Source organism: Marmota monax, unplaced genomic scaffold, assembly GCF_021218885.2.
Source record: "Marmota monax isolate L192 unplaced genomic scaffold, Marmota_monax_Labrador192_F-V1.1 WCK01_AAM20220418_F8-fsc00130, whole genome shotgun sequence".
NCBI lineage: Eukaryota > Metazoa > Chordata > Mammalia > Rodentia > Sciuridae > Marmota > Marmota monax.
The window spans coordinates 2962989-2979006 of NW_026693244.1; the positions used below are offsets into that span (position 1 = coordinate 2962989).

General features: G+C 38.0%; 1 protein-coding gene across 11 annotated transcripts in view; it reads left to right on the top strand.

Moving 5' to 3' along the window:
• Positions 1 to 16018, top strand: part of Mast4 (microtubule associated serine/threonine kinase family member 4) — a 565691-nt gene that overhangs the window by 293902 nt on the left and 255771 nt on the right. For 9 of the 11 annotated variants that reach the window (XM_058583078.1, XM_058583079.1, XM_046456189.2 and 6 more), the window contains one exon: positions 10508 to 10539. In XM_058583078.1, coding sequence (XP_058439061.1) covers positions 10508 to 10539 — 32 coding nt within the window. Of the gene's footprint in view, positions 1 to 5365; positions 5524 to 10507; positions 10540 to 16018 lie in introns of those variants that run through there. The other 2 variants (XM_058583082.1, XM_058583083.1) reach the window with 1 other exon arrangement.

The window sequence follows — 16018 nt, forward strand, 5'->3', positions numbered from 1 at the left end:
ATTGCAGAGCCTTGTGGGGCACAGCTGTGCAGTGTTTGCCTTTTTATCCGAGCTCACTGTAGGTCATGGGCTTCCCCAGTAACAAGAAACACAGTTAAGTGGCCGGGTTGATACACTAATTTATCCAGAGACTTCATATGTCTGTTCTAGGGGGAAAAAAAAAGAAATTCATAAAATTTGTTCATGATGGCCTTGATTTTATAGAGATTACAAAGGACCTCCAAATTTGCATTGTCTCAAAGACAGCTATGTTCTAAATATCTAGCAATGGTATATGATCTCCTTCTGCTAAAGAATCTTCCTACTGATTTAATAGCGGGTTATGGCATTCTACTGACACTCAAAAATCTGCTTTGAGACTTCAAGTTGTTTTACAGAACCATGTCCAGGTTCCATCTTGAGATGTGGAAGAAGTGTGTGAGTCAGGCCCAGTTGCTCACTAGTTTAATGCATATTTATCAGAACTCTTTGCTTGTGCCTCAGCTGCCTCAATGAATGTGAGTGGTGCATTTAAGTAAGAATAGCTAATATCCAGGGTGTTGTTATATTTCAGAACCATGCTGAAAGCATACCTGCATTGTCATTAATTCTAACACCCTTTGAGATAAGTTGTCTTAAACTCATTTTATAATTTAGGAAACTGAGTCTTAGGATAAGAAGATTTCTCAAGGATACTTTTCCAGCATTGTCTTGTATTGGAAGATGGGTATGACTGACTGTTGATTTAAGGATGTTTGTTAGCTTTAAGTTCAATTGCTCTATTATGTGTTTCTATTTTAGTTTCTTTTGTTGTAAGGGCTGGCTTCTCTAATATGATCAAAACTAGTTTCCTTAATTTCAAAAAAGACAGAAACTTTCACTTGAAAGAGTTAGTCCTTTTGTTCTTTGAGAACAAAGTGACTACACAAAATATGTTTCTGTGGGCTGGAGGCTGTTGACCTTGAGGTACTAAATGCATTTCACTTAGTGTATACTGAATACTTAATAAACTAGGGCTGTTAGTCACATTTGTATTAGTTACTACTCAGGAAAGCCCCTGAACTTTGACTTTGGGGACAGATTTCCTTTGTGGTACTGGCTTGGAAGACGGTGCATATACAAGTATCTCATTCCTAAGCTTGATTTTTTGACATCAAGGGTATAACCTTTGGGAAGCATCAAAAGCTGTAATAATTGACTGGAAAGGAAGCTTGTTTCATGTGCTCATTTACTTGGGGTTAGCTGATTATTTGGCTTGTTACGCTTTTTCTACTTGACAAAAATGTGTGTTAAAAGCAATGTATTTGCAGGACTTTGCTTCAAAAAAAATCAGAGTCTATAAAAACAATTTAAGTGTGAAATTTGCTTAGAAGGAGCTGCCAAGATCTGTGTTGTATTTCTCCTTTCCATGAGTAATTGGCAGTGTGCTACCAACTCTGCAGTTTGATAGCCTACCCGCAGGGGTCCCTGGTGCAAATATACTAAATCATTACTTGGTGATGGAAAATAATTCAAATACTCTGAATACAGACAGACGTAGAGTCAAGAACAACCTAAGGCATGTATCAGCTCTGTGACCTTGTGCGAGTTACTTAAGGTGTCTGTCCTTTATTCTCTCATCTGTAAAATGGGAATAATATTGAAGATGAAACAAAATGATGTATGCCATCATGCAATGAATGTTAGACTGCATTACTTAGCTGATGAAGGTAGGTGAGCTCACTAAAGAAAAACAGGTCCTATCATTTGTATTAAATCTTAAGGTATGCAACTTTTTAGTTTCCCTTAATGATGTTTAACTTCATGCAGCAAGACATGGGCTTAGCATAGACAGTTTTGCCATCCCCTCATCCACATTCAGATTCCATCATTTAACCTCTGAAAGACTTTCAATGTTTTTGATATCTGAAAGCCCCTTTCTTCATCTCTGTGGCACCCGCCCTTGGCTCGACTGTGGTGGTTCCAACCTTCACACAAGTGCCAGCATCACTTTTGACCTCCCCTGGATCCTGTTGTGCATTGCTCTCTTTAGCCTGCCTCTCCTTCTGCTTCCCAATGCCTCATCTTTTGTCCTGGCCCTCAACCATGCTTCCCAGATACAACACCCTAACGCCAGAGTGATCCTTTTAACAAGTGGATTTGGCCATCTGATTCTCCTGTTTAAATGTTCTGTGAGTGCCTATTCCTATAGGATGCAGGCACACTGTCCCCACAAACCATCCATGATCTGACCCTGTCCCTGCCTCCGTATTCCTTTCCTATTTGTCATCTTTCTGCTGTGTCTTGGCCATACTGAGCTCCCTCAGAGCTGTGTCCCCTACCTGATGTCATCCATTTCCTCCTCTGCAGTGGCTCTTTCCTCACCTATTCACAGGCTGCCTGGCCGACTCCCAGACATTGCTGGAGAAAGAGTAGACACAAGTATTGTGTCACTCAGGAACTTTTCAATCCCCAGGAACAGACAACACCAGTTAAACTGGTTTAAACAACAAAGAGACTTGATTGGCTCATGAATCCCTGAAGTCCAGATATCTGCTAGGCAAGGCTGGATCCATTGTTTCAAAGGTATCATCCAAAATCCCATTTCTCCCTGTCCTCCCCTGCCACCTTATTGCCTGTCCTTGTGGCTGCCATTAGCTTCCTGGGGTTAATGCTGACCAAGAAAATGAGCTTTGTCATTAGCTTAACTTAATCCACGCTTAGTCTGGAGGTTGGGAACAGTGTCAGTTGCACCAGCGTTGCTAATCACACATAACAGAGAATATCTTAGAGCAAGAAATAGCCCTGACCCTCCTCAAAGACAACTGATCATCCCCACACCCTCAGTATTAGTGCATACTTTGAAAAGACCTCTATTCCAGGCCTTTTCACACTGCATTTTCCAGCGAGTAAAGCCCTTTATCCCCAGTGCCTGGCCCAGCACCTGCCATGTCAACCTTTACTAAAAGGTGTGTGATTGAATAAAGGAAACCCATTTTGCTTGCTTTAATCCCCAAATGTGCCCTTGCTTTCACCCTTGGAAGAAGACTTTTGTCCTCTGTGTTGCTGAAACTACAGAACTCCAAGTGAATTGCTTTGTTTTACTTAGCTCTTCTTTAAAAAAGGCAAAGATACCTGTTTCCACCTGCACCTGTCTTCCTCTTTAGGGGAAAAGCAGTCCTTTTCTTTTTGTTGTTGTTATTAGGATCAATGCCAACCCTCCCTGTTTGTGTAACTCCAACTCCTTCTCTCCTTACCACTGTGTCCCACTTGGCATGGTCTGGATATGGTTTGAGTGCAGTCACCCAAAGGATTGTGTGTTGTTAACTTGGTCCTCCATGTGGCAGTGTTGGGAGGTAGTGGAACCTTTAAGAGATAGGACCTAGTCAGAGGTAAGTAGGGGACATCATTCTCCAAAGGGATTAGGTAGTTCTTGCAGGACCCCAGTTCCTGTAAGAGTACATTGTTATGAAAAGAGCAAGCCTGGCCCAGAATCCCTCTGGCTTCCTGTCTCTCCATTTGATCTCCCAGGGTGTCCTGCCACTATTGTGATCCCATCTACCTATGGAGCCCTAAGCAGAATCTGAACAAGGACGGGGCTGCCTCACTTGACTTTCAGCTTCCAAAAGTGTGAGCTAAATAAACCTCTTTTATTTATTAGTTACTTAGCCTCAGGTATTTGTTATAGCAATGGAAAGTGGACTAATACCCCATCCTCTGGTATTTTTTACAGTATAGCAGGTAAATATGGAGCTGGATGATGTAGGCTCAAGTTTTGATTCCATTATCTCGTGGCTTTGTGCCTCTGATCTATTGTTATTCTCCTCTGGGTTTTCCCTAGAAATGCTGAGCATCCTATCCAGGCAGCTAGGTGATTCTCTTACGAGAATTTCATTGACTCTCTTAACAACAAGCTCTTACAAGACCAAAATAGATGTCTATGTTGTGACTCAGAAACTTTGTCTGTGTGAAGGATTTATGAGACCAGTGTCAAAGTCATGAGAACAATAGCTATTTATTTGAGTTCATGGCTGAACAAACCCTCTTGGAAAGAAGAATGATATTTGTTTCTCTGTTTTTCAAGAAAATGGGTATGTAGCTTTAATTAAGTAAAATTTATATAAAAGCTCAGCAAGCATTTTGTGTGAACCTTTTATGGTTTATTTTGTTTTGCTTTATTAGCCCTTAATGAAAATAGATACAAAATAGAATGAAATAAAATCTGCACAGAGTGGGAGATTTAGGATTCTTCACTCACCTCACATTTCCCCTAGGGATTTTGCTGGCGTGTTACAGGTTGAATGGTTTGAATGTTTCAGCATTTCTATAGAGAGCTCTCTACAGATTTTCCAGCTTTGCTTTACTGGGAACTTATGTGCTTTATAGGCTGCTTATTGGATTTTTCAAAAGTTGTTGAAAGCTTTCTGCTCTGATTCAGAACCAAGCTTGCATATAAGATCTGCTTCATTGGTATGAACTTCTGTACTTTGCTCTGTCTTCACAAGTGAGTCTCAGAAACAGAGACCAGAAAAATATGGTCCCAGGCATTTCTTTAGGGATCTTCAGGCTGTATGAGCTACCGAGCTCCCAATGACGCTATCATAACGACAGGGGTACTTTTCCTTACCTCATAGCACTCCTCACTTGCAGACGAAATGACTAAGAACCTCAAACTTCACTACCATAATGACAGCCTAGAAAATTAATATTCTGTAAAAAAAAAAATCCAAAGGTTTATGCAAATTAATAGTCCTTAGAGAGATTTAATATTATTACTACCCTCTAATAAGCAACTTATGCAAACAAACTCTTTCTCTAGATCTCTAGGGGTGGTGCTCAGGCAATGACATTTTTAAAAGCTCCCTGGGTGACATTAATATGTAGACAGGTTTTAGAATCACTCCTTTAGCTGAATTAGCCAGTGTTCAGAACAACTGCTTGAGCTCAATTATCTCATCTCCTCTTGTTTTCTCTCCCCTGTTAGCTTTCACCCATTCAGGTCATAGCGCATAATCTTACACCTAGTGATAGCTCTTCTAATTCATATTGTGTGTGTAGTTTTTCCATCTAGGTTTTAGATGCATTTTATGTTGGTTTCTTTCCCTTTACATGTCCCCAATAGAGCCTGATACACTGACTTGCACATCTCAGCCCTTGAAGTGCTCTCCCTAAATTAATAGTTTGTTGGTACAGAGCGCTGGTGCTGACCCTTGGTGAGAGGGTGGAGCAGCCAGGAACTGAGGGAAGATGATTATGGGGACGTGCAGCAAGTTTTCATCTACTGGTTTGTGAACAGTGGTGAGGAGATTGTACATGCTGGACATTGCCATTCTGTTTGTTTTCAGGGTTTTTGTGGGAGGAAGTGGGGAGGCAAGTTGCCCAACTTTCAGATCTCCTTCCCTTTTTTGGAGGGGCTCCCAGAGCATGGGTCTTGGTCATCTTGGTCCTGCTTCCCATTGTCGTAGGAGGGGAGCCAGGATACTGTTTGCATGCCTGTTTGGCAGCTGGGACAGTGGCCCAGGTGGGATCGTGCCCATACTCACAGGGACCTGCAGGGAGCCACAGGTAATGATGTGGGGACTGTCAGAGGTGCTTCCTGGAGGGAAAGATCCACTGGAGTGTGCCCCTTTAGTGTGTCCTAACTGGGCTGTTTTCTGGATGTAGCCGTGTTCTCTGCCTTTCATTCCCCGATTCTTGACTTTTTTCTGACAGCATAGCCAGCCATCATGTCACCTTCAAGAGTGTTGGCATCTGTCCCCATGATAGGTTTTATGCTTGTCAACCACCTTCAGTTTCCCTTGTTTTGAAGGACTCTGCGTTTGGCAATGTGGAACACCACCCTCCCACTGCTTCAGTGGTGAGGTGCCGTGGCCTGTGTGCACAGGACTCCCCTTCTCCTTTTTCTATCTCTTCTCTCCTTCTCATTGCTTTCCACGCCGGCTTAGATGATGATGACTCCGAAATCTCTCTCCAGTCCTGACCTCTTTCCTGAACCCAGATTGGTGGGTCCAATTGCCTATTTGGAAGTTTCTACTTTACATTCTTGTATAGATGGACTTCTTGAATGTCACATGTCCAAGCAAATCTCTTCTTCCCTCAGACTTCATCTACTTAGGCCAGAAATCTTTGACTCCTCCATGCTTTTTCTTCCATGCTGCATATCCAGCTCTGTTGTAAATTCTGTGAAAGCATATCTAAAAATCTGACTGCTTCTCAACATCTTCACTGCTGGTCTGAACCACAGTCGTTTCTCACCTAGATTATTTCTATAGCCTCCCCAAAGTTGTTATTAAATATTGCCTTAAAATAAGCTTATTGTCTTTAGATATTTATCTCTTCCATTTTCCATCCAGTTCTAGCCTTTTTTCTCCCTCTCTCCCCCCATTTTTAAGAGACTCTTTTAAAAAAGTTTTGAAGCTATAGACAGTGGTGCAAACCTGCAATTCCAGTGAATTGGGAGGCTGAAGCAGGAGAATTGCAAGTTCAAGGCCAGCCTCAGCAACTTAGCAAGTCTCTAAGCAACTTAGTGAGACCCTGTCTCAAAAAAAAAAAGCAATAATTTTAGATTCATGGAAAAACTACAGGATAGTTTGCCTAATGTTAACACTTTACATAGCCTTAATATATTTATCAAAACTATGAAATTAACATCGGCACATGACTAAAGAATTCACTATAGACTTTTCTGACCAGGTGTTCCTCTGATGTTCTTTTTCTGATCCAGAATCCAATCCAGGATACAGCACTGCATTTAGTTTTCTTATCTCCATAGAGTCCTTTGGTCTGTGTCTGTTTTCTCATTTTTGCTTTTTTTCTTCACACCCTTGACAGTTTTAGGGGTACTGGTTGGATATTTTGTAGATGACCCTCCACTGGGGTTTGCCTGATGCTTTTTTATGGTTAGAATGGAGTTATGGGGTTTTAGGGAGAATAGTTCAGGATGAAATGTCTTCTCATCGTATATCAAGGTGTACCTGGTGTCAGCCTGACAGCTATGGTGATGCTAATGTAATCACCTGGTGCAGGTAGTGTCTGCAGTGTCTCTGCCATGATGTTGTTATTGTTCCCTTTCCATACTCTGTTCTATGGAGGTAAGTCACTAAGTCCCTTGTTACTCCCAGGGCGTAAAGAATGAAGCTTCATCATTGGAAGGGGGGGACTTATGTACGTATACTATTTGGACTCCTGCAATTCTTTATCTTTTAAAGCATACAAAGTTTAAAAAAATGATATTCTCTAAACACTTATGGCATTTATGTGTAAAATAATAATACATGTTGTTTTATTTGTATATGTATAGCTGTTAAATACATATAGTATTTTTAAATGTCCACTGTGAAAATGACTTGGAAATATAAAACTTTATAGTTTTTCTCTGCTGTCTTCATGAATGAAACAAAAATATTTCTTAAGGATGGCTAAGGAAAGGATCAGAATCATTTGGTTCCTCTTGTCATTTTGGACCCTCTGTGAATTCTCTTCCTGGATTTCCGGAAACCTTTGGTTTGCTTTTTTATATATATATATATATATTTTTTTTTTTTTAATTTTTTTTTTAGGCAGGGTCTTTCTCTTGTTGCCAGGATGGCTTTGAATTCCTGGGGTCAAGAGGTCCTTCTGCCTCATCTCCCCTGTGCTGGGACACAGGTGTATGCCAACATGCCCATCTGTCCTCAGTCAGGGGAACTCTAGAAAACCCCAGAATTCTCAGACAACATTGATTTTACTTCACTTTTATTTTCAATGTAAATATTTGTTAACAGTTTTAGAAAGAAGGCAAAGGAAATACTATTAGGCGAATAATGATTAACAGTAACTCTCGAAAACACTAAAAGTCAGTGAGTAATCAATATCAGTGAAAATAACTTAAAAAATTTTAATCTTAAATGTTAAGAATGTGTTTAATCTAGTGATAACTAATAATTAGCATATTGATTGGTTCAGATAAATTCTTCTTGTCCCTTTTTCCCTCACTTTTCTTCTCACCTTCAATTCTTGCCTGATACTAAATTCTGAGTACATGTTCCACACAATCCAAACACAAGCTTGAGTTTATGACTTGGACTCATATCACATGTCTTATCTAATTATCCAAGTATGTGTTAGTGACTTTATCCTGACATTACGAAAATAAAATGAGGACACATACACAGAGTACTGTAGGGGTTTGGCAGTAAAGTGCCTTGGTGCTGTTCGTTTATGTCTGACCAGTGCAGATTTATCAGCATGCAGTCTCCATACATTAGGGCAGTCACTGCTCCCTGCTCAGCCTGTGATTGCTTAGCCCCCCTGGTATTTGCAGACTTTCGCAGCTACTGTTCACAAGGTCTTGGCCACGGCACATTCATTTCTCTCACTTTATTACCATCACATCTGATTCCAATTTGCTACCAAATTGAGTTTCCAGTCCTGAGCCTGACATTCGAGCCGTCAGGTGGATTAGCTCCTTCAGCTTGGTTAGTGTGGTGGCTTCAGGTCAGTTGACACTGGCCTATTAAATGTCCTCTGCTCCTCATCTTGGAATCTAGGCTGCCGTCCCGGGGAGGAGCAGGGCTAGGTTACCCACTGTAACCTTTCTCCTTGTTTAGAACTCATAATTCTAGAACTACTGGAAAGACTTCTGATTAAAAACAGAGTTGGTTTTTATCTGTTATCTTGCAGTTTCAGCAGCTTTTTCTTAGAGCGAAACAGACAGTTTATGGTCGGGTCATTTGAGGGGATTTGATTGAGTGAACTACTTGAGTCATTCATTTGACCCTGTCTCTCTTAGATCTTCCTAGTGATCTATTTGCATAGATAGTTGAAGTCCCATCTGATTTATCATTTTTTTCTTATTAATGATAATACTTCTGATGTCTTCTGTGCTGCTGTCAGATCATCTTATTGGATAGAGCAGTATTACCCTTTTGGACTCTATGCCTTTTGCTATGTAGCAGCTCTCAGTTCCTTTTTAAACGAAACAATATGGTGAGGAATTCCTTCTAGGGAGTTCTCTTTTTTCAACCTGAATGCAAAACCAATTTCTAGTGACAGGCATAACCAAAGATACACATGTAAAAAATAACTCATTGGTTTTCGGTTTGCATTTCAGCTCCCAAAGAATACTGTCCTGGTCAGAAACTTTCCTCTTGTCATTAGGGCTTTGAGTAAACGCAGGTATATTTAGGTTTCAGAATCAAAGTGCCAGGGTCAGCACATACTATAATTTTTTTGTGACTAATTCAAGGATTCAAGAAAAAAAAGAAAAACCAAACAAGAAGAGCAAAAACTAAAACATCCTTCAACCCTGCAACCCTTGAAAAGAAATTCTGAGCTAATTATTGATTGTTCTTTCTATTACTAAGCAGTGATGTAATTATCATAACTTGACTTGGAAACGCGTTTGCTGGTAAATAGGGAGGGCATCCTCTGCTTTGGTTGACTCTGATCAGATACTCTAAAGGCCACTCTGCAAGATGAGCTGAAGTAAATTTCAGTTTTTAGAAATGATACCAAGGCTGCTGTCTGCAGCAAACATTTCAACATCCAATAAGATAAGGGACAGGAAAGGAGAGTTTGAAGTTAGGAGGGAAACATCTTTCAAATGATAATGCTCACCCTGGGAGGCAAAAAATAAATGACATTTATGGGAAAGAATAACTCAATTTGGTCAAATCTTTGGGATTTGTAGGATACTTCATTTCATGTTCAAGTAGCCACATGACTCATTGTTTCCTGTTCTTTAATTAGGGTCGATATGTAATTGTTGGGTAGGAGTTTTTCTGAATCCCTGTTGATTTCTTTTTTTGGTGAACTTGTTTGCTATGTTTGTTGGTTGGCTGGGTGGTTTGTTGTTGTTGTTTGGTTGGTTCTTTTCCAAAGCTCTGTGGTTAGGTAGATAATGATCTTAATTTGAGATAAGTGTGAGAACCTCCTTTTCAAACTCTGAAACCCTCTGGTAATTGTTGTGGCCATCTGGTTACATTTTAGAGGTTCATTAACCTACTTTTAAATATCTTAAGCAATAAATTACATTAATTGTGAGAAATAATACCAGAAGGAATCCTTTGACACCATCTTTTATTTTAAATAATGAAGTAAAATATTTGGTAAGCATCCTATTTTACATGAATTTGTTTCTTTTGAGGACAAGGTAGTCTGATTTCATTGCCCTTTTCATTTCACCTTTGATTTAATTGTAATCTTTCAAAATTTCTCCTACTACTTTTATCTATTTTTCCGGTTCAGAGAAGTCCTTTTGTTCTTCAGATTTTCCTTATGCTCAATTACAGGGCCATGCTACTCAACTTAGTATTTTACTCTAGGAGAATTGATGTTTTTTGCCCTCCAGAACTCAGTTAAGCTGTGTTTATACCTTAAACACAGTGTGTAAAGAGAACAGTGTAAGGAGGGCTTCAGTATGCAATTATGGCATCAAAATCTTTTCAGTATAGAGAACGCCAAATCCAGTATAATGAAGGATGGTACATTTTATGTTTGTCTGGTTAAGATCCTGGTAGTCTAAGGTTAATATAACATCTTCTATATGTGTTTTTCTTTTCTTTTGCAGAAGGAGCTGAGTCTTCCCCGAAGAGGAAGTCTGTAAGTAGTAGTTTTGTTTCCTTGTTTTCTTTCTGCATAATTTGTCACATGTTTGTTCTCTGACTTTGTTAGACTTCAGTGGCAATTAGAAGATTAATGATAATCAACTGAGTTAAGAAAACAAAAACATGTAATTCATTTATAAAAGTCAAATAGTAATGATTTCACTGTAATTTCCAGATTTTTTTTCTTTTGGTATTATAAAACAAAATGTACATTTATTTTGGGAAGATCTTACTTTTGAAAAAAATTCCATTGTATGACAGATAGTAGAAATTGATCTCAGAAATTAGTGCTCATCTGTGTGTTCTGGAAGTCTGTGATCATTTCTTTTATACACTTTATTTTATGCAGTTGTGTACTTTTGCATGTGAATTGATAAAGACATTGAGTCTGCTGAACTTTACTCTTAGATCTAGATCTTATTGAACTGATTCATGAAGTATTCTTGTATTAAAACAGAAGATTTATGAACCTTGACTTGGTTTCTTTATAAAGTGTCTCAACCCTTCATTTTTTAAGGCAAATAATATATTTGCATAAATCATAGCTTTTTCATTAGCAATTTGCTGAATGGAATTAATTGCATTTAATATGCTACTGTGTTCAGGGTAGATTTGTTATTAACTAGTACTTACATAAGAACTGATCTAGAAGTATTTAGATTTGCTCTCTAGTTTATATTGAAGAAGTTAGTGGAAGGGCAATTTCTTTTTAAAAAAATAGTGTAATCTTTAAGATAAAATTTCACAAATCTTTCTGTGGAAGATTAGAAAAATATATGGTGACTGTTGATATAAATTGAAAGGTAGGATTCATCCTTTCTCCTAAATTTTGGAAATATTTAGCCTTTGTATCTTGGAACCCAAACCTCATGAGCTGTGAACACTGTATTACAATTTTTCTCCTCCTCCTCCGCCCCCTTATCCTCCTCCTCCTTTCTAAGTTTAAGCTTCCAGGTGGACACTGGATAATTATTCTTGGAAATTTTGCTTAGACAGATTGTCATTAGCTTCCAGCTTCCACTTCTCTGTACTATAGGACAATGGCCAAATAGGTTGCATTAGGAAATGCCCTTAGAATTAAACACTTTTCTCTTTTGTATCATTATTAGGACTCTTTCCTCAACTTGCAAGAGTTCAAACTTTTGATGTTTCCCATCATAATGAGAAATCACAAATAAGAAAAAATAGACTAAAACTACATGAACTATCTTTATAGGAAAAAATCTTAATTTGTTTATACTTTTATTTAGGGCTTCAACACCTTAGATTTTTCTTCTATGCCAAATTTCAAAACTTTAGAACTTCAGACAAATTTTGCTAGCCTTTATAATAGATTGTGCTTAGTTCTATTAATAACTTTCCAATATTTTTAAATTTTTTTTTAACATTTACTTTTTAGTTATAGGTGGACACAATATATTTTATTTTTATGTGGTGCTGAGGATCGAACCCAGTGTCTCACACATGGTAGGCAAACACTCTCAGTTATTGGGCCATAATCTCAGCCCAATAACTTTCCAAAAATTTTTAGAAAGATCGTAGTATTTAGCAAATTGAATTCCTTATATCTGTTTAGAGCCATTTCTTGTTTTGCAGTTGCGTTAGTCTTAATTCTGTTAATATTAACTGATAGCCAAGAGTTGATTTGAAAATTTACAACAAAAAAAGAAGATATTTAAATTTCTCTACTTGAGAATGGAATCTTTAATGAAAAAAATGATAATGAGTGAAGTTTGTTGAAAGCCTATGCTTTAAGTACATAATAAGGGAAAGAATTGTGTGCCATTTAAAATCCCCTCCCCAATAATTACCAATTGACTATTCAGAGGACAGAATAAAACCACAGTGTATATGTCAAACTAAAGCTATCTTTTCCAGTAAGTTTTGTGAAAATACTTCCCAGTGAAGGAACTCCACAGTAAACATGCTATTTTGTATTTTCTATTGAATATAAATATTCTCCCCCAAATTAATGATGCCTTATATAGCTTTTTTTTTTCTGGAGCCCAAGGCCACTAGATGTTTTCAATGAACCCCACAGTGTCAGGAGTCATTCTTCCCATGCAAGGTTCTTTTAGGACTTTGAGAAAAAAAAATAGTTCTTAAAATAATTTTAGGAGTGATTTTAATGCAAATCCAATGAAGAAGGGTATAAGTGTATCTTTATCAGGTAACAGTATTAGCCAACATCATGGTACCTGGTTATAAGTCCCTTTAACACTTTCTCGGCTTATTTACTGCCCAAATGCCTCCTGCATGAATAATTTCAAAATCTTTCTATGCCTTCTCCCAGAAGGTGTTTTGGGGCTGCTGTTCTGTTGAGTCATGTTTAGTAATGAGCAACATCACAGTATAGTACAGCCCTCATTTTTTTTTAGTTACATGGTGATGTGATTGAACTTGTCAGAGGGTGTGTCCCTGCAGAGAGGCTGTGCTTTTCAAAGGAGGTACCTTGTTTTGGTGATCTGCTTCCAATTTGTGTGTCTTGAAGGGTTGATATTTTTAAATAGCATTTGCATCATTACATAATTTACAAGGTCTGTTAGATTTGTTGAAAACATTTGAGTATTGTTTAGCATACACTTAAAGATCATTTTTATGTCCACAATGATAGATAAACATATACTTAAAGCTTTCACAAATAAAAGAACACAGAAAATATGCTTTTTATTATTGCTTAAAAGTATGAAAAAGCAACTTATAATCTGTCTAGAAAAATATAATCCAGATTCTTCCTAATTTTCAATTTACAGTCATTTTGAACGAAATAACTTGAAGGCTCTCTTGTCTTACATACATGTGAAAAGGTGGCAAAGGCAATTATTGCAACCTCCTTTTTTTAATAGTAAAAGAAAGTAATGAAAAAGAAAATTCAAGGGAACTGCTTTCAGGCCTGGTATGACAAGTGACTTCAGATCAGTTTTCCCAGGCTTTCCAATCCTCTCTCTCTTTGGGCAACAGACTTTAACTCTGCCCCAACGATCCTAGATTTTTTTGCTTTACTTTTTCCATTCAAAGAATTTCTCTTCACCACAGCTTTACACACACACACACACACACACACACACACATATTTTAGTTGTAGTTGGACACAATACCTTTATTTTATTTATTTTTTATGTGGTGCTGAGGATTAAGCCCAGGGCCTCGCGCATGTTACGTGAGTATTCTTCTGCTGAGTCAAAACCCCAGCCCTTACCAATGCTTTTGATCCCATATTCTTCCAGCATTTTTCCTCTCATTCTTCTTGGAACTAAAGTTATCACACTCTTTGCCTCCTCTCCTCCCAGCAACCTGTCAAAATCATGATATTGCTATTCAAAGAAGTACTATACTACAGGTAAAAGGATTGTAGTGTCTGTATCAACAGATATGATTATCAAAAAACACAATGAAAATTCCACAGGCAAGGGCTCGGGATGTGGCTCAAGCGGTAGCGCGCTCTCCTGGCATGCGTGCGGCCCGGGTTCGATCCTCAGCACCACATACAAACAAAGATGTTGTGTCCGCCAAAAACTAAAAAATAAATATTAAAAAAAAAAAAAAAAAAAAAAAAAAATTCCACAGGCAAGAGAGCATTAGCATTGTCAAATTTAAAAAGATGCAGAAAAAATAACATTTACTATAAACGTTATTTCTAAGAACATTTATAGTAAAAGTATAAAAACATGCATGGAAAGCAAGTTTATAATAAAGGTTATTTACTAGTGCAGAAAAGGACTGAAATGGGAGTTGAGTGGCTCTACAGGGAGTTTTATGTATCATTGAAGTAATTGTGTGCACATGTGGTATTTGTATTTTTTATATTTTACCCTCTTTGTTTTTGTATTGAAATGTTTTACATAAACTACTCAGTGATTTTATAAAAGTAGAATTCAAGCTGTTTTAGCCAAGTATTTACACAGATTTAAAAATTGATTTGAAGAAAAATTATATAAAAAATCTGCTTTGAATAAGAGAATATACCAAACCTGCATTTTGTTTCCTGAGGGTTTTTGGTTTGCTTTTGTCTCTTGCTGAACATCGGCCCCAACGAGTGCAATTTTATAACAATTGGAAGATTTGGTGCAGTAGCTACCTATTGGTTAATGGCAAAACATCACAGGAAAAAAAAAATATAAGGATAAATTCTGGTACTCTTGAAATGCCTCATTATAATACTAACTACAGGTAGGGGAGGAGAGGCAATTGAGATAACTGCATATGTAATCATATAACATTTAGCTTCTGAACTGGATTTGTTGCTCTGGATTTTTAGCCTGACTTTGACTGTGCTTTTGTACTCAGCAAGGAACCCAGTATGTAACTTACCCTGTGTGGCTGTTTGTGTAATGGACACAAGACTGTATCTCCCACCAGATGGGGAGCCTGGAGCAGTGATGGTGCTGTGCTTCTTCTGTCTAGCCTGCCCCTAAGCCTGCTCTGTGAAGAGAGACCATGATTCTATGGCTGTTTGGCAGATGCCAGGTTCTTTGTGGTTTATATTCAGTGCGGGACACAGAAACACCCTTCACATGATTTTGATGTTGTCAATAACTAATCTGAACAGACTGTTATATAAAAGTGTATTAGTATCATGGGTCTTTTATTGAGGTTTTTCCCATATTTAGAACTTAAGTCCTCAAATGACATTTCTAAGTGGAAAACTCTCTGGGAAGAGTTTTCGTTTAGGCAGAAAGGGAAAAAAAAGAGTGGAAAAATGAAAAAAAAAGCCCAAGATATGACCTAATAGATGGCTAGAAACAAAACCAAGGTGTCCCTGGCAGCAGCTGCTTATTTTTAAAGGACTCCTTTGTGTTCTGTTAATTGCCCAAATAAACAGCTCTCCAGGACAGAGACTGCTTCTTCTTCTTTTTTGAATTCCCTAGAGTTTCTTGGTAGCTTTTATACCCCAGAGAGAGGAGCAGGAAATTGGTTATGCTAGCTCCCTCCTCTCCTCCCATACTGCTTTTTAATGGTCTTACAGATTTCTCTACACAGAGAAGAAGGAAATTGTACTGTCTATTCTTAGCAATAGATTCTCTCTGTACTTAAAATGGTATTTCTTCTACCTTGTTTAATTATGAGCCTCAGTGCATTGTTTCTAGGTCTGTGATCTATAAAAGTTTCTGCGATTATTCATTTCTTTTAGCGGAAGCAATGATTGACACTTAGGTGACTTCTTGACCTTATGTTCTTTGGCCATATATACTTTAAAGATTCTTAATGGGTATCCAGCAGCAGGAACCCAAAGAAAAAGCAGCTCATCATGTGCATAGCAGTCCTGGAAAAATATGTCTCTGCATGCTGAGGAATTGCTGGAAGTATTTAAATTACTGGAAACAAGATGAGTCTTGGCTCATCTTAATGTCTTGATCTAACAACAATACCAGCATCTTGTAACAGTATTCCTTTCAATAGTGTTTGTTTCTTGTCTATTCAACTTTTTTCCCATTATTTAGAAAGTGGTTGGTGCCCTAGAGTAAGTATGGTAG